General features: G+C 46.2%; 1 protein-coding gene across 3 annotated transcripts in view; it reads right to left on the bottom strand.

The window, feature by feature from the left end:
- The window catches only part of xrcc5 (X-ray repair complementing defective repair in Chinese hamster cells 5), a 487,392-nt gene that overhangs the window by 395,710 nt on the left and 64,996 nt on the right, over window positions 1–26,686 (bottom strand). For all 3 annotated transcript variants that reach the window (XM_067986924.1, XM_067986923.1, XM_067986925.1), the window contains exons 6-7: window positions 18,433–18,612; window positions 17,036–17,150 (exon numbers count right to left, since the gene is read on the bottom strand). In XM_067986924.1, coding sequence (XP_067843025.1) covers window positions 17,036–17,150; window positions 18,433–18,612 — 295 coding nt within the window. The remainder of the gene's footprint in view (window positions 1–17,035; window positions 17,151–18,432; window positions 18,613–26,686) is intronic.

Genomic DNA, 26,686 nt, shown 5'->3' on the forward strand with positions numbered 1-26,686 from the left:
TACTGTGGGCAGTTCTGGGCACCGCACCTTCGGAAGGACATATTGGTCTTGGAGGGAGTGCAGCGTAGGTTTACTAGAATGATACCCGGACTTCAAGGCTTAAGTTACGAGGAGAGATTACACAAATTGGGGTTGTATTCTCTGGAGTTTCGAAGGTTAAGGGGTGATCTGATCGAAGTTTATAAGATATTAAGGGGAACAGATAGGATGGATAAAGAGAAACTATTTCCACTGGTTGGGGATTCTAGGAGTAGGGGGCACAGTCTAAAAATTAGAGCCAGACATTTCAGGAGCGAGATTAGAAAACATTTCTACACACAAAGGGTGGTAGAAGTTTGGAACTCTCTTCCGCAAACGGCAATTGATACTAGCTCAATTGCTAAATTTAAATATGAGATAGATAGCTTTTTGGCAACCAAAGGTATTAAGGGATATGGGCCAAAGGCAGGTATATGGAGTGAGATCACAGATCAGCCACGATCTTATCAAATGGCGGAGCAGGCACGAGGGGCTGAATGGCCTACTCCTGTTCCTATGGAACAGATAGGTGTTTCTGCGGCCGCAGACGTGACTCCAGGACGGTATGTTGCCTCCCTGGTGCTGGGATCAAGGATGTCACTGAGCGGCTGCAGGACATTCTGAAGGGGGAGGGTAAACAGACAGAGGTCGTGGTCCATATCGGTACCAATGACATCGGTAAAAAAAAGGGATGAGGTCCTGCAAGCAGAATATAGGGAGTTAGGAAATAAATTAAATAGTAGGACCTCTATGGTAGTAATCTCAGGATTACTCCCAGTGCCACGTGCTATCGAGAGCAGAAATTAGAGAATAGACCAGATGAATGCGTGGCTTGAGAGATGGTGTGAGAGGGAGGGGTTTAAAATTCCTGAGGCATTGGGACCAATTCTGGGAAAGGCGGAACGTATACAAGTTGGACGGGTTGCACCCAAGCAGATTTGGGACCAATATCCTCGCGGGAGCATTTGCTAGTTCTGTTGGGGAGGGTTTAAACTAGTATGGCAGGGGGATGGGAACCAAAGGACAGGTACAGATAGGACAAATTCAGACAGGCAACAGGAAGTAGAAAAACAGTTAGTGACGTAGTTAGCGACTCAGAAAGGCAAAAGAAGCAAAGGTTAAATAGTGTTCAGCACAGGAATTTGATGGGGTTAAAGGGTATATACTTCAATGCAAGGAGTATTACAAACAAAGCAGATGAGCTAAGGGCACAGATAGACACATGGCAGCATAATATCAATGCTATAACGGAAACCTGGCTTAAAGAGGGGGATAATTGGCAGCTCAATATCCCTGAATGTAGAGTTTTTCAGCAGGATAAAGTGGATGATAAAAAAGGAGGGGGGGTAGCATTATTGGTTAAAGAATCAATTACAGTTGTGAGAAGGGATGATATGCTAAATGGATTATCAATCGAGGCCATACGGGTTGAGCTAAGAAATAAAAAAGGGGCAGTCGCACTACGAGGAGTGTGTTCTCGACCCCCGAATAGCAAAAGAAGAACAAATATCTGAGTGCAAAAATAAGAGGGCAATAATAGTAGGGGACTTCAACTACCCTAACATCAACTGGGATTCAAACAGTATGAGGAGAGGTGTGAAATTTTGGATAAGGTAAACATTACGAGAGAGGAAGTACTAGAGGGACTGGAATCCTTGAAAGTTGATAAGTCACCAGGGCCGGATGGATTGTTTCCTAGGCTATTGAAGGAAGCCAGGGAGGAAATAGCGATGCTCTGAGGATCATTTTCCAATCCTCACTAGATACAGGGGAGGTACCGGAGGACTGGAAAACTGCAAACGTAGTACCATTGTTCAAAAAGGGTACGAGGGAAAGGCCGAACAATTATAGGCCGGTGGTGGGCAAACTATTAAAATCAAAACTGAGAGATAGGATAAACTGTCACTTGGAAAGGCATGGTTTAATCAGGCATAGTCAGCATGGATTTGTTTAAGGAAGGTCATGTCTTACAAATCTGATTGAATTCTTTGAGGAAGTGACAAGGAGGATTGATGAGGGTAGTGCAGTGGATGTTGTCTGCATGGATTTTAGTAAGGCATTTGACAAGGTCCCACATGGCAGATTGGTCAGAAAGGTAAAAGCCCATGGGATATAGGGAAATGTGGCAAATTGGATCCAAAATTGGCTCAGTAACAGGAAACAAAGGGTAAAAATCGATAGATGTCTTTGCGAAATCCGTTTCCAGTGGTGTGCCACAGGGCTCGGTGTTGTGTCCCTTGCTGTTTGTGGTATATATTGATGATTTGGACTTGAATGTAGGGGGCACGATTGGCAAATTTGCAGCCAGTCTATATCTATCACTATCCTCCTCACTATTCATACCCTTCCAAATTTTGTGTCATCTGTAAATTTTGAAATTGTGCCCTGTACCCCCAAGTCCAAGTCATTAATATATATCAAGGAAAACAATGGTCGCAGCACTGACTACTGGGGAACACCACCCTCCAGTCCGGAAAACAACCGTTCACCATTACTCTCCGTTTCCTGTAACTTAGCCAATTCTGTATCCACGTTGCTATTGCCCCCTTTATTCCATGGGCCGCAATCTTAATAGAAAGCCTACCATGTGGCACTTTATCAAACGCTTTTTGAAAATCCATATACACCACATCAACTGCACTGCCTTCATCTACCCTCTCTGTTGCCTTATCAAAAAACTCTATCAAGTTGGTTAAACACGATTTGCCTTTAACAAAACCATGCTGGCTTTCCCTAATCAACCTACACTCGTCCAAGTGACTGTTTATTCTATCCTGGATTATTGTTTCCAAACGTTTCCCCACCACCAAGGTTAAACTGACTGGCCTATAGTCGCTTGGTTTATCTTTACATCCTTTTTTGAACAAGGGTGCAACATTTGCACTTCTCCAATCCTCTGGCACCACTCCCATATCTAAGGACGTAGAGAAGGTTATGGCCAGTACCTCCACAATTGACCCCCTTACTTCCCTCAGCATCCTCGGGTGCATTCCATCCAGACCAAGTGACTTATCTATTTTAAGTACAGCTAGCCTTTCTAGTACCTCTTCTTTCTCAATTTTTAGCCTATTAAGTATCTTAACTATATCTTCCTTTACCAAGACTCTGGCAGCATCTTCTTCCGTGGGAAAGACCGATGCAAAGTATTTATTTAGTACCTCAGCCATGCCCACATGAACAGATCTCCTTCATGGTCCCTAATCGGCCCCACCCCTCCTCTTACTACCCGTTTACTGTTAACATGTCTGTAGAAGACTTTTGGATTCCCTTTTATGTTGGTCGCTAGTCTATTCTCATACTCTCTCTTTGCCCCTCTTATTTCCTTTTTCACTTCCTCTCTGAACTTTCTATATTCTGCCTGGTTCTCACTTGTGTTATCAACCTGACATCTGTCATATGCCGTTTTTTTCCGCTTCATCTTATCCTCTATCTCCTTTGTCATCCAGGGAGCTCTGGCTTTAGTTGCCCTACCTTTCTCTCTCGTTGGAATGTACCTTGTCTGTACCCGAATCATCTCCTCTTTAAAGGCCACCTACTGTTCAATTACAGTTTTACCTGCCAATCTATGATTCCAATTTACCCGGGCCAGATCTGTTCTCATCCCACTGAAATTGGCCCTCCTCCAATGGAGTATTGTGTACATTTTTGGTCTTCTTACCTAAGAAAGGATATACTTGCTATAGCGGGAGTGCAACAAAGGTTCACCAGACTGATTCCTGGAATGGTGGGATTGTCGTATAAGGAGAGATTGAGTAGACTAGGCCTGTATTCTCGAGAGTTTAGAAGAATGAGAGGTGATCTCATTGAAACATACAAAATTCTTACAGGGTAGATGCAGGGAGGATGTTTTCCCTGGCTGGGGAGTCTAGAACCAGGGGTCACAGTCTCAGAATAAGGAGTAGGCCATTTAGGACTAAGATGAGGAGAAATTTCTTCACTCAGAGAGTGGTGAATCTCTGGAATTCTCTACCCGAGAGGGCTGTGGAGGCCCAGTCATTGTGTACATTCAAAACAGAGATCGATAGATTTCTAGATATTGAATGCATTAAGGGATATGGGGATAGTGCAGGAAAATGGCGATCTGGTAGAAGATCAGCCATGATCTTATTGAATGGCGGAGCAGGCTCGAGGGGCCGGATGGCCTACCCTAATGCTCCTATTTCTTATGTTCTTATAATGCGGAATAAGGAAATGGCAGAGATGTTAAATATTTTGAATCTGTCTTCACAGTAGAGGACACAAAAAACATACCAGAAATAGTGGGGAAACCAACAGTATAATGAAAGTGAAGAACTTAAACTAATTAAGATTAATAAAGAAAAAGTAGCGGAGCAATTAATGGGACTAAAAGCCGACAAATCTCCTGGACCTGATGGCCTATAGTCTAGGGATTTAAAAGAGGAGGCTGCAGAGATAGTGGATGCATTGGTTTTGATCTTCCACAATTCCCTAGAACGGTCCCCATGGATTGGAAGGTAGCAATGTAACCCCACTATTCAAGAAAGGAGTGAGAGACAGAGGGAGAGGGAGAAAGAAAGAGAGAGAGAGAGAGAGAGAGAGAAAACTCCGGGCCAGTTAGCCTGACATTAAAAGTAGGGAAAATGCTACAGTACATTATTAAGGACAGAGTAACAGGGCACTTAGTAAATCATAATATTATTAGGCAGAGTCAACAGGGTTCTATGAAAGGGAAATCGTGTTTGACAAATCTATTAGAGTTTCTTGAGAGTGCAACTAGCAAGGGAGATGAGGGGGAACCAGTGGATCATAGAATCATAGAAAGTTATGGCGGAGGAGGCCATTCGGCCCATCGTGTCCATGCCAGCCGAAAAAGAGCTACCCAGCTTAATCCCACTTTCCAGCACTTGGTCCATAGGTTATGGCACTTCAAGTGCTCATCCAAGTACTTTTTCAATGAGTTGAGGGTTTCTGCCTCTCCCACCCTTTCAGGCAGTGAGTTCCAGACCCCTATCACCCTCTGGGTGAAAAAATTTCTCCACAGCTCCCCTCTAATCCTTCTACTAATTAATTTAAATCTATGCTCCCTGGTCACTGACCCCTCTGCTATGGGAAATAGGTCCTCCCTATGCACTCTATCTAGTCCCGTCATAATTTTATATACCTCAATTAAATCTCCCCTCAGCCTCCTCTGTTCCAAAGAAAACAACCCCAGCCGATCCAATCTTTCCTCATAGCTAAAATTCTCCAGCCCTGGCAACGTCCTTGTAAATCTCCTCTGTACCCTCTCTAGTGCAATCACATCTTTCCTGTAATGTGGTGACCAGAACTGTGTGCAGCACTCAAGCTGTGGCCTAACCAATGTTTTATACAGTATTGGTATAACCTCCCTGCTCTTATATTCTATGCCTCATCTAATAAAGGAAAGTATCCCATATGCCTTTTTAACCACCTTATCGACCTGTCCTGCTACCTTCAGAGATCTGTGGACATGCACTCCAAGATCCCTCACTGCCTCTACACCTCTCAGTATCCTCCCATTTATTGTGTTCTCCCTTGCCTTATTTGCCCTCTCCAAATGCATTACCTCACACTTCTCTGGATTGAATTCCATTTGCCACTTTTCAGCCCACCTGACCAGTCAATCCATTGATATCTTCCTGCAGTCTACAGCTTTCCTCCTCACTATCAATCGCACGGCCAATTTTGGTATCATCTGCAAAATTCTTGAATAAGCCCCCCATGTTCAAGTCCAAATCATTAATATATAACCACAAAAAGCAAGGGACCTAGTATTGACCCCACTTGAAACAGCCGTCCAGTCGCAAAAACACCAGTCAAACATTTCCCTTTGCTTCCTGCCACTGAGCCAGTTTTGGATCCAACTTGCCACTTTCAATTGGATCCCGTGGGCTTTTACTTTTTTAAAAAACTAGTCTGCCATGTCGGACCTGGTCAAAAGCCTCGCTAAAATCCATGAACACTACATCAAATGTACTACCCTCATCGACCCTCCTTGTTACCTCTTCAAAAAATTCAATCAAGTTAGTCAGACATGACCTTCCCTTAACAAATCCATGCTGAGTGTCCTTGATTAACCCATGCCTTTCTAAATAACGATTTATGCTGTCCCTCAGAATCGATTCCAATTATTTTCCAACCACCGAGGTTAGACTGACTGGCCGATAATTACTCGATCTATCTCTTTCTCCCTTTTTAAACAGCGGTACAACAATAGCAGTCCTCCAATCCTCCGGCACCACGCCTGTAGCCAGAGAGGACTGGAAAATGATGGTCAGAGCCTCTGCTCTTTCCTCCCTTGCTTCTCTTTACAGCCTGGGATACATTTCATCTGGGCCTGGTGATATATCTACTTTCAAAGATGCTAATCCCCTTAATACTTCCTTTCTCACTATGTTTATCCCAGCCAATATTTCACACTCCTCCTCCTTAACTACAATCTCTGCGTCGTCCCCCTCTTTTGTGAAGACAGACACAAAGTATTCAGTAAGAACCATACCCACATCTTCCGCCTCCACACACAGGTTACCTTTTTGGTCTCTAATAGGCCCTACTCTTTCCTTAGCTTTCATCTTGCTCTTTATGTATTTATAAAATATTTTTGGGTTTTACTTAATTTTGCTTGCCAGTATTTTTTCATGCCCTCTCTTTGCTTTCCTAATTTACATTTTAATTTCACCCCTGCACTTTCTATACTCCTCTAGACTTTCTGTAGTATTGAGTTCCCGGTGTCTGGCATAAGCTTCCCTTTTTTGCCTTATCTTACCTTGTATGCTTCTTGACATCCAGGGGGCTCTCCAATTGGCAGTCCCACCCTTTTTCTTTGTGGGAACATGTTTACTCTGAACCCCTTGAATCACCCCCTTGAACGCCTCCCACTGCTCTGACATTGATTTACTTTCAAGTAGCTGTTTCCAGTCCATTTTTGCTAAATCACTTCTCAGCTTAGTAAAATTGGCCTTTCCCCAATTGAGAACTTCAAATCCTGCTCTGTCTTTGTCCTTTTCCATAACTATGCTAAATCTAACTGAATTATGATCGGTACCACCAAATGCTCTTCCACTGCAACTCCTTCCACTTGCCCATCTTCATTTCCTAAAACTAAATCCAGAACTGCCTCCTCTCTTGTTGGACTTGCTACGTACTAGCTAAAAAAGTAGCCTGAATTCCTGAAAGCAGTTTAAGAATTTGGTGCCCTCTATGCCCTTCACACTATTTGCATCCCAGTTAATATTAGGGTAGTTGAACCCCCCTACTATTACTGCCCTATTGTTTTTGCACTTCTCAGAAATTTGCCTACATATTTGCTCTTCTATCTCCCTCTGACTGTTCGGGGGTCAATAGTACACTCCCAGTAGTGTGATTGCCCCTTTTTTGTTCTTTAGCTCAACCCATATGGCCTCATTTGATGCTCCTTCTAAAATATCATCCCTCCTCACAGCTGTAATTGTTTCTTTAACCAAAATTGCCACCTCCCCCTCCTTTTTTATCCCCCTCTCTACCTAGCCTGAAAACCATGTAACCAGGAACGTTGAGCTGCCATTCCTGCCCCTCTTTAAGCCATGTTTCTGTAGTAGTTAAGATATCATACTGCCACGTGTCTATCTGTGCCCTCAGCTCACCTGCCTTATTCATCATACATCATACATCCCACATTGAGGCAAATACTGCCAAACTCCTTTGTTGTTTATTTTCTAACCTTTGTTTCCTCTGCCTTCCGAACTCACTTACTAATTTTCTGCCTTCCATTTCCAGTTCTGATTCTCTCCCATCTGAATCTACACTCAGGTTCCCATCCCCCTGTCAAGTTAGTTAAAACCCTCCCCAACAGCACTAGCAAACCTTCCCGCAAGGATATTGGTCCCGGCCCTGTTGAGGTGCAACTCATCCGGCTTGTACAGGTCCCACCTCCCCCAGAACTGTTCCCAATGCCCCAGGAATCTAAAGCGCTGCCTCCAGCACCATCTCTCCAACCACTGCAAACTTGGAAATTACGCCCTCTATACCCAAGTCCAGGTCATTAATGTATATCAAAAAGAGCCGTGGCCCTAATAGTGACCCCTGGGGAACACCACTATATACTTCTCTCCAGTCTGAAAAACAACCGTTCACCACCACCCTGCTTTCTGTCCCCGAGTCAATTTTGTGTCCACACTGCCACTGTCCCTTCAATCCCACGGCCTTTAATTTTGCTAACAAGTCTATTATGTGGATCCTTATCAAATGCCATTTGAAGGTCCATATACACAACAACAACTGCACTACCCTCATCAACCCTCTCTGTTATTTCATCAAAGAACTCAATCAAGATAGTCAAACACGATTTGCCTTTAACAAATCCGTGCACACTTTCATTTATTAGCCCATACTTTTCCAAGTGCCAACACATTGCTGCAGGACCTCCGTATTAAGGTCAGAAATTGGGATGTTCGCTGATGATTGCACAGTGTTCAGTTCCATTCACAACCCCTCAGATAATGAAGCAGTCCGTGCCCGCATGCAGCAAGACCTGAACAAAATCCAGGCTTGGGCTGATAAGTGGCAAGTAACATTCGCGCCAGGCAATGACCATCTCCCCTTGACATTCAACGGCATTACCATCGCCGAATCCCCCACCATCAACATCCTGGGGGTTACCATTGACTACAAACTTAACTGGACCAGCCACATAAATACTGTGGCTACAAGAGCAGGTCAGAGGCTGGGTATTCTGTGGCGAGTGACTCACCTCCTGACTCCCCAAAGTCTTTCCACCATCAACAAGGCACACGTCAGGAGTGTGATGGAATATTCTTCGCTTGCCTGGATGAGTGGAGCCGAGCGGAGCGGAGGGAGCGTCCGATAAAAGGCGGGATTTCAGAGCGCTGAGAACAGCTGAGAGGAGCCGAGCCGAGCGGAGGGAGCGTCCGATAAAAGGTGGGATTTCAGAGCGCTGAGAACAGCTGAGAGGAGCCGAGCCGAGCGGAGCTGCGACCGAGTTCGAAGTGACGTCAGCAATCAGATCGGGACGCAACACAGGGGAGGCACCTGATTGGTGAGTAGGTTCAGGTGAGTATTTCTACTGATCTACAGTAACTAAAGTAAAAAGAAAGGGAAGGTCTGCAGGTCTTATAGGAAGTAGCGTTTTTTTTAGTGAATCAAGGTCCCTAGTGTAGTTAACATTCTCTAAATTAAGAACAATTTAAAGGAGTAAACTCCATAAAGGGAGTGGTAAATAGTTTTTCTTTCCTTTTTTTTCTCTTGACATTGCAGTTGTTGTTAAGCTAACTTAAGGGTTAAGTCATGGCAGGAGATCCCACAGCCGTGCCATGTTCCTCTTGTGGGATGTGGGAATTCAGGGATCCTTCCTGTATCCCTGATTCCTTCACCTGCGGGAAGTGTGTCCAGCTGCAGCTACTGTTTGACCGCTTGACGGCTCTGGAGCTGCGGATGGACTCACTTTGGAGCATCCGCGATGCTGAGAAAGTCGTGGATAGCACGTTCAGTGAGTTGGTCACACCACAGATAAAAATTACTGAGGGAGATAGTGAATGGGTGACCAACAGACAGAGGAAGAGTAGGAAGGCAGTGCAGGGGTCCCCTGCGGTCATCTCCCTCCAAAACAGGTATACCGTTTTGGATACTGTTGGGGGAGATGGCTCACCAGGGGAAGGTGGCAGTGGCCAGGCTCATGGCACCGTGGCTGGCTCTGCTGCACAGGAGGGCAGGAAAAAGAGTGGCAGAGCTATAGTGATAGGGGACTCGATTGTAAGGGGAATAGACAGGCGTTTCTGCGGACGCAACCGAGACTCCAGGATGGTATGTTGCCTCCCTGGTGCAAGGGTCAAGGATGTCTCGGAGCGGCTGCAGGACATTCTGGAGGGGGAGGGTGAACAGCCAGTTGTCGTGGTGCATATAGGCACCAACGATATAGGTAAAAAACAGGATGAGGTCCTACAAGCTGAATTTAGGGAGTTAGGAGTTAAACTAAAGAGTAGGACCTCAAGGGTAGTAATCTCAGGATTGCGACCAGTGCCACGGGCTAGTCAGAGTAGGAATGACAGGATAGCTAGGATGAATACGTGGCTTGAGAGATGGTGCAAGAGGGAGGGATTCAAATTCCTGGGACATTGGAACCGGTTCTGGGGGAGGTGGGACCAGTACAAATTGGACGGTCTGCATCTGGGCAGGACTGGAACCAATGTCCTAGGGGGAGTGTTTGCTAGTGCTGTTGGGGAGGGTTTAAACTGAAGTGGCAGGGGGATGGGAACCGATGCAGGAAGTCAGTGGGAAATAAAGTGGTGACAGAAACAAAAGGCAGTAAGGGAGAGTGTACAGAACATGACCGGACAGATGGTCTGAGAAAGCAGGGCAAAGACCAAGGGAAGTCTAGATTAAACTGCATTTATTTCAATGCAAGAAGTCTGATGGGCAAGGCAGATGAACTCAGGGCATGGATGGGTACATGGGACTGGGATGTTATAGTTATTACTGAAACATGGCGAAGGGAGGGGCAGGACTGGCAGCTCAATGTTCCAGGGTACAGATTCTATAGGAAAGATAGAGCAGGAGGTAAGAGAGGAGGGGGAGTTGCATTCTTGATTAGGGAGAACATCACGGCAGTAGTGAGAGGGGATATATCCGAGGGTTCGCCCACTGAGTCTATATGGGTAGAACTGAAAATAAGAAGGGAGAGATCACGTTGATAGGATTGTACTACAGACCCCCAAATAGTCAACGGGAAATTGAGGAGCAAATATGTAAGGAGATGACAGACAGCTGCAAGAAAAGTAGGGGACTTTAACTTTCCCAACATTGACTGGGACAGCCATAGCATTAGGGGCTTGGATGGAGAGAATTCAGGAGGAATTGAGTGTATTCAGGAGGAATTTCTCATTCAGTATGTGGATGGCCCGACGAGAGAGGGGGCAAAACTTGACCTCCTCTTGGGAAATAAGGAAGGGCAGGTGACAGAAGTGTTAGTGAGGGATCACTTTGGGACCAGTGATCATAATTCCATTAGTTTTAAGATAGCTATGGAGAAGGATACGTCTGGCCCAAAAGTTAAAATTCTAAATTGGGGAAAGGCCAATTTTGATGGTATTAGACAGGAACTTTCAGAAGTTGATTGGGAGAGTCTGTTGGCAGGCAAAGGGACGTCTGGTAAGTGGGAGGCTTTCAAAAGTCTGTTAACCAGGGTTCAGGGTAAGCACATTCCTTATAAAGTGAAGGGCAAGGCTGGTAGAAGTAGGGAACCTTGGATGACTCGGGAGATTGAGGCCCTAGTCAAAAAGAAGAAGGAGGCATATGACATGCATAGGCAGCTGGGATCAAGTGGATCCCTTGAAGAGTATAGAGATTGCCGGAGTAGAGTTAAGAGAGAAATCAGGAGGGCAAAAAGGGGACATGAGATTGCTTTGGCAGATAAGGCAAAGGAGAATCCAAAGAGCTTCTACAAATACATAAAGGGCAAAAGAGTAACTAGGGAGAAAGTAGGGCCTCTTAAGGATCAACAAGGTCATCTATGTGCGGAACCACAAGAGATGGGTGAGATCCTGAATGAATATTTCACATCGGTATTTACGGTTGAGAAAGGCATGGATGTTAGGGAACTTGGGGAAATAAATAGTGACGTCTTGAGGAGTGTACATATTACAGAGAGGGAGGTGCTGGAAGTCTTAACGCGCATCAAGGTAGATAAATCTCCGGGACCTGATGAAATGTATCCCAGGACGTTATGGGAGGTTAGGGAGGAAATTGTGGGTCCCCTAGCAGAAATATTTGAATCATCCACCGCTACAGGTGAGGTGCCTGAAGATTGGAGGGTAGCAAATGTTGTGCCTTTGTTTAAGAAGGGCGGCAGGGAAAAGCCTGGGAACTGCAGACCGGTGAGCCTGACATCTGTAGTGGGTAAGTTGTTAGAGGGTATTCTGAGAGACAGGATCTACAGGCATTTGGAGAGGCAGGGACTGATAAGGAACAATCAGCATGGTTTTGTGAGAGGAAAATCATGTCTCACGAATTTGATTGAGTATTTTGAAGGGGTAACCAAGAAGATAGATGAGGGCTGTGCAGTAGACGTGGTCGACATGGACTTCAGCAAAGCCTTTGACAAGGTACCGCATGGTAGGTTGTTACATAAGGTTAAATCTCATGGGATCCAAGGTGAGGTAGCCAATTGGATACAAAATTGGATTGACGACAGAAGACAGAGGGTGGTTGTGGAGGGTTGTTTTTCAAACTGGAGGCCTGTGTCCAGCGGTGTGTGCCTCAGGGATCGGTGCTGGGTCCGCTGTTATTTGTTATTTATATTAATGATTTGGATGAGAATTTAGGAGGCATGGTTAGTAAGTTTGCAGATGACACCAAGATTGGTGGCATTGTGGACAGTGAAGAAGGTTATCTCGGATTGCAACGGGATCTTGATAAATTGGGCCAGTGGGCCGATGAATGGCAGATGGAGTTTAATTTAGATAAATGTGAGGTGATGCATTTTGGTAGATCGAATCGGGCCAGGACCTACTCCGTTAATGGTAGGGCGTTGGGGAGAGTTATAGAACAAAGAGATCTCGGAGTACAGGTTCATAGCTCCTTGAAAGTGGAGTCACAGGTGGATAGGGTGGTGAAGAAGGCATTCGGCATGCTTGGTTTCATTGGTCAGAACATTGAATGCAGGAGTTGGGATGTCTTGTTGAAGTTGTACAGGGCATTGGTGAGGCCACACTTGGAGTACTGTGTACAGTTCTGGTCACCCTATTATAGAAAGGATATTATTAAACTAGAAAGAGTGCAGAAAAGATTTACTAGGATGCTACCGGGACTTGATGGTTTGACTTATAGGGAGAAGTTAGTCAGACTGGGACTTTTTTCCCTGGAGAGTAGGAGGCTAAGGGGTGATCTTATAGAAGTCTATAAAATAATGAGGGGCATAGATAAGGTAGATAGTCAAAATCTTTTCCCAAAGGTAGGGGAGTCTATAACGAGGGGGCATAGATTTAAGGTGAGAGGGGAGAGATACAAAAGGGTCCAGAGGGGCGATTTTTCCACTGAAATGGTGGTGAGTGTCTGGAACGAGCTGCCAGAGGCAGTAGTAGAGGCGGGTACAATTTTGTCTTTTAAAAAGCATTTGGACAGTTACATGGGTAAGATGGGTATAGAGGGATATGGGCCAAGTGCAGGAAATTGGGACCAGCTTAGTGGTATAAACTGGGCGACATGGACATGTTGGGCCGAAGGGCCTGTTTCCATGTTGTAACTTCTATGATTCTATGAGTGCAGCTCCAACACTCAAGAAGCTCGACACCATCCAGGGCAAAGCAGCCTGCTTGAATGGCACTCCATCCACCACGCTAAACATTCACTTCCTTTACCACCGGTGCACGGTAGCATGGTGCTTATGTCACTGGATTAGTAATCCAGAGGCCTGGACTAATAATCCGGAGTCATGAGTTCAAATCCTATCACGGCAACTGGGGAATTTAAATTCAATTAATTGAATAACAATCTGAAACTTTAAAAAAACCAGCATCAATAATGGTGGCCATGAAACTACCAGATTGTCATAAAAACCCATCTGGTTCACTGATATCCTTTAGGAAAGGAAACCTGCCGTCCTTACCCGGTCTGGCCGAAATGTGACTCCAGACCCACAGCAATGTGGTTGATTCTTAATTGCCCTATGAAATGGCTTAGCAAGACACTCAGTTGTAAAATCTCGCGAAAGAAAGTCATAATAAGAATAACACCGGACGGACCACCCGGCATCGGACACGACAAAAGCAAACCAAGCCCAGTCGACCCTGCAAAGTCCTCCTCACCAACATTGGCGGACTTACGCCAAAATTGGGACAGCTGTCCCACAGACTAATCAACCAACAACCTGACATAGCCATAGTCACAGAATCATACCTGTCAGCCAATGTCCCAGACTCTTCCATCACCATCCCTGGGGATGTCCTGTCCCAACGGCAGGACAGACCCACCAGAGGTGGCGGTACAGTGATATACAGTCAGGAGGGAGTGGCCCTGGGAGTCCTCAACATTGACTCTGGACCCCATGAAATCTCATGGCATCAGGTCAAACATCGACAAGGAAACCTCCTGCTGATAACCACCTACCGTCCTCCCTCAGCTGATGAATCAGTCCTCCTCCATGTTGAACACCACTTGGTGGAAGCACTGAGTGTAACAAGGGCACAGAATGTACTCTGGGTGGGGTACTTCAATGTCCATCACCAAGACTGGCTCGGTAGCTGGCCGAGACCTGAAGGACATAGCTGCCAGACTGGGCCTGTGGCAAGTGGTGAGTGAACCAACAAGAGGGAAAAACTTACTTGACCTCGTCCTCACCAATCTACCTGTCGCAGATGCATCTGTCCATGATAGTACTGGTAGGAGTGACCACCGCACAGTCCTTGTGGAGATGAAGTCCCGTCTTCGCACTGAGGACTCCACCGAACTTGTTGTGTGACACTATCACCATGCTAAATGGGATAGATTCAGAACAGATCAAGCAGCTCAAAACTGGGCATCCAAGAGGCGCTGTGGGCCATCGGCAGCAGCAGAATTGTATTCCAGCACAATCGTTAACCTCATGGCCTGGCATATTCCTCACTCTACCATTACCAACAAGCCAGGGGATCAACCCTGGTTCAATGAGGAGTGTAGACGAGCATACGAGGAGCAGCAGCAGGCGTACCTAAAAATGAGGTGCCAACCTGGTGAAGCAACAATTCAGGACTACATGCATGCTAAACAGCGGAAGCAACATGCTATAGACAGAGCTAAGCGATTCCACAACCAATGGATCAGATCAAAGCTCTGCAGTCCTGCCACATCCAGTCGTGAATGATGGTGGACAATTAAACGACCAACAGGAGGAGAAGGCTCTGTAAACATCCCCATCCTCAATGATGGCGGAGTCCAGCACGTGAGTGCAAAAGACAAGGCTGAAGCGTTTGCAACCATCTTCAGCCAGAAGTGCCGAGTGGATGATCCATTTCAGCCTCCTCCCGATATCCCCACCATCACAGAAGCCAGTCTTCAGCCAATTCGATTCACTCCACGTGATATCAAGAAACGGCTGAGTGCACTGGATACAGCAAAGGCTATGGGCCCCGACAACATCCCAGCTGTAGTGCTGAAGACTTGTGCTCCAGAACGAGCCGCGCCTCTAGCCAAACTGTTCCAGTACAGCTACAACACCGGCATCTACCCGACAATGTGGAAAATTGCCCAGGTATGCCCTGTCCACAAAAAGCAGGACAAATCCAATACGGCCAATTACGGCCCCATCAGCCCACTCTCAATCATCAGCAAAGTGATGGAAGGTGTCATCGACAGTGCTATCAAGCGGCACTTACTCACCGATAACCTGCTCACCGATGCTCAGTTTGGGTTCTGCCAGGACCACTCGGCTCCAGACCTCATTACAGCCTTGGTCCAAACATGGACAAAAGAGCTGAATTCCAGAGGTGAAGTGAGAGTGACTGCCCTTCACATCAAGGCAGCATTTGACCGAGTCTGGCACCAAGGAGCCCGAGTGAAATTGAAGTCAATGGGAATCAGGGGGAAAACACTCCAGTGGCTGGAGTCATACCTAACACAAAGGAAGATGGTAGTGGTTGTTGGAGGCCAATCATCTCAGCCCCAGGACATTTCTGCAGGAGTTCCTCAGGGCAGTGTCCTAGGCCCAACCATCTTCAGCTGCTTCATCAATGACCTTCCCTCCATCATAAGGTCAGCAATGGGGATGTTCGCTGATGATTGCACAGTGTTCAGTTCCATTCGCAACCCCTCAGATAATGAAGCAGTCCGAGCCCGCATGCAGCAAGACCTGGACAACATCCAGGCTTGGGCTGATAAGTGGCAAGTAACATTCGCGCCAGACAATGACCATCTCCAACAAGACAGAGTCAAACCACCTTCCCTTAACATTCAACGGAATTGCCGAATCCCCCACCAACATCATCCTGGGGGTCACCATTGACCAGAAACTTAACTGGACCAGCCATATAAATACTGAGGCTACAAGAGCAGGTCAGAGGCTAGGTATTCTGCGGCGAGTGACTCACCTCCTGACTCCCCAAAGCCTTTCCACCATCTACAAGGCACAAGTCAGGAGTGTGATGGAATACTCTCCACTTGCCTGGATGAGTGCAGCTCCAACAACACTCAAGAAGCTCGACACCATCCAGGACAAAGCAGCCCGCTTGATTGGCACCCCATCTACCACCCTAAACATTCACTCCCTTCACCACCGGCGCACTGTGGCTGCAGGGTGTGCCATCAACAGGATGCACTGCAGCAACTCGTCAAGGCTTCTTCGACAGCACCTCCCAAACTCGCGCCCTCTACCACCAAGAAGGACAAGGGCAGCAGGCACATGGGAACAACACCACCTGCACGTTCCTCTCCAAGTCACACATCATCCCGACTTGGAAATATATCGCCGTTCCTTCATCGTCGCTGGGTAAAATCCTGGAACTCCCTACCTGACAGCACTGTGGGAGAACCTTCACCACACGGACTGCAGCGGTTCAAGAAGGCGGCTCACCACCACCTTCTCAAGGGCAATTAGGGATGGGCAATAAATGCTGGCCTTGCCAGCAACGCCCACATCCCAGGATCGAATAAAAAAAATTGTATTTTGTCCTGGATTATTGTCTCTCAAAGTTTCCCCACCACCAACGTTCAGATGACTGGCCTGTAATTGACAGGTTGATCTCTCTCCCTCGTGCCTCGGTTTCTCCCAGTACGGGCGAGAAGCTCTCTCCTAGTCGGGGAGGGAAGCTCCCTCCCTCACAAACTCCCCAAATATATAAAATATTACTTTCTTATCAAATATATTGTTACACACAGCTCAGAGAGATACCACTGAGTGAGTTACTCAAGAGTCTGTCATTGGGTAGCAAACTTAAAAGTTATCATAAGTTGCCCCATGTTACTCTCTGAGCTCTCCCCTTCATCGCATCAATCCTATCATTGCACTCCTCCCTCCATCATTGCACTACGTTGTTCTTCTTGCTCCACCCACTTCAATATAAAATCTCCAACTTACTGCCTTGTAGCCCACTATGTTGATGGAGATTCTGGAACCTATAGTGAGCTGGCTCGGCCACGCCATGGGTTTCTTCTCAATTTTCTTAAATATGGACAGCCTCTCCACACTTTCTCTATTACAAGGAAAGAAAAAGAAAATATGTCAATAAAACCAAATAAGAACATAAGAAATCGGAGCAGGAGTAGGCCAATCGGCCCCTCGAGCCTGCTCCGCCATTCAATAAGATCATGGCTGATCTGATCCTAACCTCAAATCTAAATTCATGTCCAATTTCCTGCCCGCTCCCCGTAACCCCTAATTCCCTTTACTTCCAGGAAACTGTCTATTTCTGTTTTAAATTTATTTAATGATGTAGCTTCCACAGCTTCCTGGGGCAGCAAATTCCACAGACCTACCACCCTCTGACTGAAGAAGTTTCTCCTCATCTCAGTTTTGAGTTGTGAGGAGGATGCAAAGAGACTTCAAGCCGATTTAGACAAGTTGCATTAGGGTTAGGGTTAGGGTTGAGTGCGTTGGCAAATACATGGCAGATGTAGTATAATGTGGATAAATGTGAAGTTAACCACTTCGGAAGGAAGAACAGAAAGGCAAAGTATTATTTAAATGGTGATCGATTGGGGAATGTTGATGTACAAAGGGACCTGGGTGTCCTTATACACCAGTCACTGAAAGCAAACACGCAGGTGCAGCAAGCAGTTAGGAAGGCAAATGGTATGTTAGCCTTCACTGCAAGAGGATTTGAGTACAGGAGCAAGGATGTCTTACTGCGGTTATACAGGGCCTTGGTGAGACCACACCTGGAGTACTGTGTGCAGTTTTGGTCTCCTTACCAAAGAAAGGATATACTTGCCATATAGAGGGAGTACAACGAATGTTCACCAGACTGATTTCTGGGATGGCAGGACTGTCGTATGAGGAGAGATTGGGTCGACTAGGCCAATATTCACTCGAGTTGGGAAGAATGAGAGGGGATCTCATTGAAACATATAAAATTCTGACACAGCTATGCAGACTGGATGCAGGGAGGATGTTTCCCCTGGCTGGGGGGTCCAGAATGAGGGGTCAGAGTCTCAGGATATGGGGTCGGACATTTAGGACTGAGATGAGGAGAAATTTCTTCACTCAGAGGGTGGTGAACCTATGGAATTCTCTCCCAAAGAAGGCTGTAGAGGCCAAGTCACTGAATATATTTAAGAAGGATAGATACATTTCTAGACACAGAATGCATCAAGGGATATGGGGAGAGAGCGGGAATATGGTATTGAGATAGAAGATCAGCCATGATCACACTGAATGGCGAAGCAGGCTCGAAGGGCCAAATGGCCTACTCCTGCTCCTGTTTTCTATGTCTCTCATCGGCCACTGTGATCAGTCCCCCTCTGAACTTTTCTCACCTGAAAGTGAAGACTTCATCTAGTCCGCCCTCTTCATCCAACGACAACATCACTCTCCTGACCATGGTGACTCCTTCTCTCTGTTGTGCAGTCAGCCCTTTCCCTGGTGCAATGTTCAATGGTCTTTCTGCAGCATCTGCACCATTTCTCGTGCTGGTAGCATCCAGTGGAAAAGGCATGCTGTGGGCAAGGTGACAGTGGAGACTTTATAGTACGCAGCAGTGGTTAAGGATTTATATGCCTCCCCAGGGAAAAATTATACATTGGTTCTATCCCCCACTTCACTGAGAGGCCAATCCTAACACAAAGCCAAGACCAGATGCTTTGGGGACAGAAAAGACCATTCGGCCCAACAGAATGCCCATTATGACTGATCTCAAACACACCTCCTCCATTCTTCACACCGAAAACCTCAGCCTCTCCTTTCCCCTCAAGTCATCACACATGGAGCCGTATTTAACACTGCATTTAAAGCTCTATGTAGCATTTATTCAGTGCTGTATTTAACACACTATTTAAAGATCCAAGGAGCACTTCATTCAATTTTGTATTTAACACTGTATTTAAAGCTGTAATGGAAAAAGGAAGAGAGTAGCAAAAGAGGCTGAGACAGGAGAAATTATAATGGGGAATAAGAAAGTGGCAGAGACATTAAACAAATATTTCATATCTGTTTTCACAGCAGAAGACAGAAAAAGTATACCAAAGATAGTGGGGAACCAAGAGGATAATGAGCATGAGGAATTTAAAGCAATTAATAACAATAAAGAAAAAGTACTAGAGAAACTAATGGGACTAAAATCTCCTGGACCTGATGGCCTACATCTGAGGGTTCTAAAAGAGGTGGCTGCAGAGATAGTGGATGCATTGGTTATGATCTTCCAAAATTCCCTAGATTCTAGAATGGTCCCAGCCGATTGGAAGGTAGCAAATGTAACCCCGCTATTCAAGAAAGGAAGGAGAGAGAAAACAGGGAATTACAGGTCAGTTAGCCTGACATCAGTCATCGGGAAAATGCTGGAGTCCATTATTAATGAAGTGGTAACAGCTCGCTTAGAAAATCATAATATGATTAGACAGAGTCAACGTGGTTTTATGAAAGGGAAATAGTGTTTCACAAATTTATTAGGGTTCTTTGAGGATGTAACTAGCAGGGTAGATAAAGGGGAACCAGTGGATGTAGTAAATTTGGATTTCCAAAAGGCGTTCAATAAGGTGTAACAACATTTTATGTGGCAGAAGATAAGGGCTCATGGGGTTGGGGGCCAGTCAAAAAAGTACAAGCCCATTGGATCAAAGGGAGAGTGGCAAGTTGGATCCAAAATTGGGTCAGTGGCAGGAAGCAAAGGGTAATGGTCGACAGGTCACTTCAATGATGAAGGGGGATGTAACGAGAGGTAAGCAGCCAACAGAGACCTTATGGGTTGAATTGAGAAATAGGAAAGGATCTAAGACCATAGTGGGAGTTGTGTATAGGAGCCCTGGCAGCAGCTCTGAAGTGCTAGATTGTAAAAATTGTAAACAATTTTACAACACCAAGTTATAGTCCAGCAATTTTATTTTAAATTCACAAGCTTTCGGAGATTTTCTCCTTCCTCAGGCAAATGTTTCAAGATCTCCTTGAAGCCTACGCATTTATACATATTGAACAATAATAAATGGTGTTTACAGACTGCCTCTGCAACTGCCCGTTGCCAAGGCAATCACCGTGTTCAGACAGAGAGGTGTTACCTGCAGAACCTCCGAATACACATTCAATAAAAAAACAAACAGGGAAAAAAAAACAGAGAAAAAAAAACACAGAGAGAGGCAGAAACATCCGGAAGGCAGAGAGAGCCAGCAAATGACCCATTATATTAAAAACAGATAACATTTGTTCGCTGGTGGGGTAACGTGTAGCGTGACATGAACCCAAGATCCCGGTTGAGGCCGTCCTCATGGGTGCGGAACTTGGCTATCAATTTCTGCTCGACGATTTTGCGTTGTCGTGTGTCTCGAAGGCCGCCTTGGAGTACGCTTACCCGAAGGTCGGTGGATGAATGTCCATGACTGCTGAAGTGTTCCCCGACTGGGAGGGAACCCTCCTGTTTGGCGATTGTTGCGCGGTGTCCGTTCATCCGTTGTCGCAGCGTCTGCATGGTCTCGCCAATGTACCATGCTCTGGGGCATCCTTTCCTGCAACGTATGAGGTAGACAACGTTGGCTGAGTCACAGGAGTATGAACCATGCACCTGGTGGGTGGTGTCATCTCGTGTGATGGTGGTATCTGTGTCGATAATCTGGCATGTCTTGCAGAGGTTACCGTGGCAGGGTTGTGTGGCGTCGTGGACGCTGTTCTCTTGAAAGCTAGGTAGTTTGCTGCGAACGATGGTCTGTTTGAGGTTGGGTGGCTGTTTAAAGGCGAGTAGTGGAGGTGTGGGGATGGCCATAGCGAGGTGTTTGTCCTCATTGATGACATGTTGAAGGCTGCGGAGAACATGGCGTAGTTTCTCCGCTCCGGGGAAGTACTGGACGACAAAGGGTACTCTGTTGGTTGCGTCCCGTGTTAGTCTCCTGAGGAGGTCTATGCGATTTTTTGCTGTGGCCCGTCGGAACTGTCGATCGATGAGTCGAGCGTCATATCCCGTTCTTACTAGGGCGTCTTTCAGCGTCTGTAGGTGTCCATCGCGTTCCTCCTCGTCTGAGCAGACCCTGTGTATTCGCAGGGCCTGTCCATAGGGGATGGCCTCTTTGACGTGGTTAGGGTGGAAGCTGGAAAAGTGGAGCATCGTGAGGTTGTCCGTGGGCTTGCGGTAGAGTGAGGTGCTGAGGTGCCCGTCTTTGATGGGCACCTCAGCACCTCAGATTGTAAAAAGGCAGAGATTAGACAAGCGTGTAAGAAAGGCATAGTGGTCTTAATACGGGACTTTAATCTTCACATAGATTGGGAAAAGCAGACGAGCAACTGTCAGAAAGGTAGTGAATTTCTTCAGTGTGTCCGGGATAGTTTTCTACAGCAGTATGTCTGAGAGGCAACAAGGGGGCAAGCCATACTAGATTTAGTAATGAGTAGTGAACCAGGTTTAGTTAACGGCTTAACTGTGCGTGAACATCTATCCAATAGTGATCATAACATGATCGAGTTCAATTTAGTGTTTGAAAGGGAAAAAAGTTAATCAGCTGCTAAGATTCTAGACTTGGGCAAGGCCGACTTCAATGGGATGAGAACATAAGAACATAAGAATTAGGAGCAGGAGTAGGCCAATCCAGGTCATCCACTTTGGATCAAAAAAGGATAGAACAGGGTACTTTCTAAATGGTAAAAAGTTAAAAACAGTGGATGTCCAAAGGGACCGAGGGGTTCAGGTACATAGATCATTGAAGTGTCATGAACAGGTGCAGAAAATAATCAAGAAGGCTAATAGAATGCTGGCCTTTATATCTCGAGGACTGGAGTACAAGGGGGCAGAAGTTATGCTGCAGCTATACAAAACCCTGGTTAGACCGCACCTGGAGTACTGTGAGCAGTTCTGGGCACCGCACCTTTGGAAGGACATATTGGCCTTGGAGGGAGTGCAGCGTAGGTTTACTAGAATGATACCCGGACTTCAAGGGTTAAGTTACGAGGAGAGATTACACAAATTAGGGTTGTATTCTCTAGAGTTTCGAAGGTTAAGGGGTGATCTGATCGAAGTGTATAAGATATTAAGGGGAACAGATAGGGTGGATAGAGAGAAACTATTTCCGCTGGTTGGGGATTCTAGGAGTAGGGGGCACAGTCTAAAAATTAAAGCCAGACCTTTCAGGAGCGAGATTAGAAAACATTTCTACACACAAAGAGTTGTAGAAGTTTGGAACTCTCTTCCGCAAACGGCAATTGTCATAGAGTCATAGAGTTATACAGCACGGATAGAGGCCCTTCGGCCCATCGTGTCCGCGCCGGCCATCAGCCCTGTCTACTCTAATCCCATATTCCAGCATTTGGTCCGTAGCCTTGTATGCTATGGCATTTCAAGTGCTCATCCAAATGCTTCTTGAATGTTGTGAGGGTTCCTGCCTCCACAACCCTTTCAGACAGTGAGTTCCAGACTCCAACCACCCTCTGGGTGAAAAAGTTCTTTCTCAAATCCCCTCTAAACCTCCCGCCTTTTACCTTGAATCTATGTCCCCTTGTTATAGAACCCTCAACGAAGGGAAAAAGTTCCTTAGTATCCATCCTATCTGTGCCCCTCATAATTTTGTACACCTCAATCATGTCCCCCCTCAGCCTCCTCTGCTCCAAGGAAAACAAACCCAATCTTCCCAGTCTCTCTTCATAGCTGAAGCGCTCCAGCCCTGGTAACATCCTGATGAATCTCCTCTGCACCCTCTCCAAAGCGATCACATCCTTCCTGTAGTGTGGCGACCAGAACTGCACACAGTACTCCAGCTGTGGCCTAACCAGTGTTTTATACAGCTCCATCATAACCTCCTTGCTCTTATATTCTATGCCTCGGCTAATAAAGGCAAGTATCCCATATGCCTTCTTTACCACCTTATCTACCTGTTCCGCCGCCTTCAGGGATCTGTGAACTTGCACACCAAGATCCCTCTGACCCTCTGTCTTGCCTAGGGTCCTCCCATTCATTGTGTATTCCCTTGCCTTGTTAGTCCCTCCAAAGTGCATCACCTCGCACTTTTCCGGGTTAAATTCCATTTGCCACTGTTCCGCCCATCTGACCAACCCATCTATATCGTCCTGCAGACTGAGGCTATCCTCCTCGCTATTTACCACCCTACCAATCTTTGTATCATCAGCGAACTTACTGATCATACCTTTTACATTCATATCCAAGTCATTAATGTAGACCACAAACAGCAAGGGACCCAGCACCGATCCCTGTGGTACCCCACTGGCCACAGGCTTCCAGTCACAAAAACAACCTTCGACCATCACCCTCTGCCTTCTGCCACTAAGCCAGTTTTGTATCCAAAGTGCCAAGGCACCCTGGATTCCATGGGCTCGTACCTTCTTGACCAGTCTCCTGTGGGGGACTTTATCGAAGGCCTTACTGAAATCCATGTATACCACATCCACTGCGTTACCCTCATCCACACGCCTAGTCACCCCCTCAAAAAATTCAATCAAATTAGTCAGACATGATCTTCCCTTGACAAAGCCATGTTGACTATCCCTGATTAATCCTTGCTTCTCCAAGTGGAGACTAATTTTGTCCTTCAGAATTTTTTCCAATAATTTTCCTACCACTGATGTTAGGCTCACTGGCCTGTAGTTCCCCGGTTTTTCCCTACTCCCCTTCTTGAATAATGGTATTACATTAGCGGTTCTCCAGTCCTCTGGCACATCCCCTGTGGCCAGAGAGGTTCTGAATATATGTGTCAGAGCCCCCGCAATCTAGCTCAATTGCTAAATTTAAATCTGAGATGGATAGCTTTTTGGCAATCAAAGGTATTAAGGGATATGGGCCAAAGGCAGGTATATGGAGTTAGATCACAGATCAGCCATGATCTTATCAAATGGCGGAGCAGGCACGAGGGGCTGAATGGCCTACTCCTGTTCCTATGTTCCTCGGTGCATTTGTGACTGGAAGGCTGTTTCCAGTGGGGTTCTGCAGGGCTCAGTACTAGGTCACTTGCTTTTTGTGATATATGTTAACGATTTGGACTTAAATGTAGAGGGCATGATTAAGAAGTTTGCAGATGATACAAAAATTGGCCATGTGGTTGATAGTGAGGAGGAAAGCTGTAGACTGCAGGAAGATATCAATGGACTGGTCAGGTGGACAGAAAAGTGGCAAATGGAATTCAATTCAGAGAAGTGTGAGGTAATCCATTTGGGGAGGGCAATCAAGGCAAGTGAGTACATAATAAATGGGAGATACTGAGAGGTGTAGAGTGAAGGGTTCTCAAAATTCCCACATTTTTCATATCATCAACAAGGATATGACTTTTGGACTTTTATGGCAGAGGACCCAACTGCTGGGTTAAATGTGGAACCCTGCAGACAGGAGGTTAGCCCATGAGGGCCTGGGACTTGACATGACCGGGCTTGTTGGGTGCAGTGTGGATTGTTGCCTGAAACCAGGCAACGAGAGGAGACAGAATACGCATTCTTCCCTTTAAAACAATCAACCTGGAGAAAGACTTCATCTTACACGAAACTAAAGCCCATCAAAACCTTGCATAAATAATCACTACTAACTACTAAGGCAGGAAGGCAACAATGGAGAAATTATGCGAGCCCATCAAGACTTCACATATACAATGGCTTTCAGTTTAAGACTAGTTAGGGGGGCAGGAAGGCAACGATAAACATTATGCAAGCCCATTAAAAACGAGACAACTGCCCCAAACCAGTTAAGGCAAAAAACTATAATCACCTGAAGAAGCCCACCGAAATCAGACAAAGAACTAACCTTGATTTGGCGCTCAGATAAGAAATTCGAAAAACAGTATAACTGGGCCACCAGTTACGAAGGGGGCAGGTTGTAAACAGGGTCTTAAGAAGGTTGAAGCAGAGTTTAAGCAGGGAGAGGTTGCCGAGCCAAGCGGAGGAAGGAGATCCGGAGGTTCGCAGGCCCGCAGGCAACATCACGGCGAGGGGCACGGTGTGGCAGGCTCAACCGAAGATAACAAGGCCGCAACTGCAGCCCTCCACGAAGATCGACCACCCACAACCGCGCCTTACCGCATCAGCGGACTCCACCCAACTGAAGAACCTTTGCAGATTCCACAGACCAAGACCAGGTGGGGACGGCAGGCCCCAAAGGACACAAAGAGCATACCCCAAAACTGCAACCGGCTTACCTGGCTGGATTTCGAACTGTCAAGGAACCCTGGTTGGTGAGCATGATCCCTGACCTCTCCAAGTTCAATTTAGTTTTGGGGGTGGGACAAGGGTAAGGGGATTAGTAGCGTGATTTTCCCTCGTTATGCCGTGTGTTCCCCATTCTTAACTAAGTGTACTTTTGTATGTCTGTATAATCTCAGTGTAATCCTATGTTATAAGTTCATTTGTGACTTCAATAAACCCAGTTTTTCTGGCACCAAAACCAGTTGTCTGCTGCACTTTTTGTCACAACCCCCAAATAAGTCCAAGGTCTAGAACCAAGGGAGTGGGAGCGATTCGAACCGCTCAGAAGTCAGAGGTGAAGCTGACACACACCACCACCCCCTACAAGAGGAAGTGGGGGATCTTGGAGTGCATGTCCACAAATCCCTGAAGGTAGCAGGACAGGTAGATAAGGTGGTTAAGGCAGCAGATGGAATACTTTCCTTTATTAGCCGAGGCATAGAATAAACATAGGGAGGTTATGCTGGAACTGTATAAAACACTGTTGGGTCATGGCTTGAGTACTGCGTACAGTTCTGGTCACCACATTACAGGAAGGATGTAATTGCACGAGAGAGGGTACAAAGGAGATTTATGAGGATGTTGCCAGGACTGGAGAATTTTAGCTATGAGGATAGATTGGATAAGCTGAGGTTGTTTTCTTTGGAACAGAGGAGGCTAAGGGGTGATTTAATTGAGGTGTACAAAATTATGAGAGGCCTAGATAGAGTGGATAGGAAGGACCTATTTCCCTTAGCAGAGAGGGGGCATAGATTTAAAGTGATTGATAGAAGGATTAGAGGGGAGCTGAGGAAAAAATGTTTCACCCAGAGGGTGGTGGAGGCCTCGAACTCACTGCCTGAAAGGGTGGTAGAGGCAGAACCCTTAATTCATTTAAAAAGTACCTGGACATGCACCTTAAGTGCCGTGACCTACAAGGCTACAGATCTAGTGCTGGAAAGTGGAATTAGGCTGGGTGGCTCATTTACAGCCAGTGTGGGCAAGATGGGCCGAGTGGCTTCCTTCTGGGCAGTAAATTTTCTATGATTTTATGATGAGGGACTTTAGTTACGTAGATAGACTGGAGAAGCTGGGGAAGGGGAACGGATAGGGTGGATAGAGAGAAACTATTTCCGCTGGTTGGGGATTCTAGGAGTAGGGGGCACAGTCTAAAAATTAGAGCCAGACCTTTCAGGAGTGAGATTAGAAAACATTTCTACACACAAAGGGTGGTAGAAGTTTGGAACTCTCTTCCGCAAAAGGCAATTGATACTAGCTCAATTGCTAAATTTAAATCTGAGATAGATAGCTTTTTGGCAACCAGAGGTATTAAGGGATATGGGCCAAAGGCAGGTATATGGAGCTAGATCACAGATCAGCCATGATCTTATCAAATGGCGGAGCAGGCACAAGGGGCTGAATGGCCTCCTCCTGTTCCTATGT

This window comes from Heptranchias perlo, chromosome 7 (assembly GCF_035084215.1).
Source record: "Heptranchias perlo isolate sHepPer1 chromosome 7, sHepPer1.hap1, whole genome shotgun sequence".
Lineage (NCBI taxonomy): Eukaryota > Metazoa > Chordata > Chondrichthyes > Hexanchiformes > Hexanchidae > Heptranchias > Heptranchias perlo.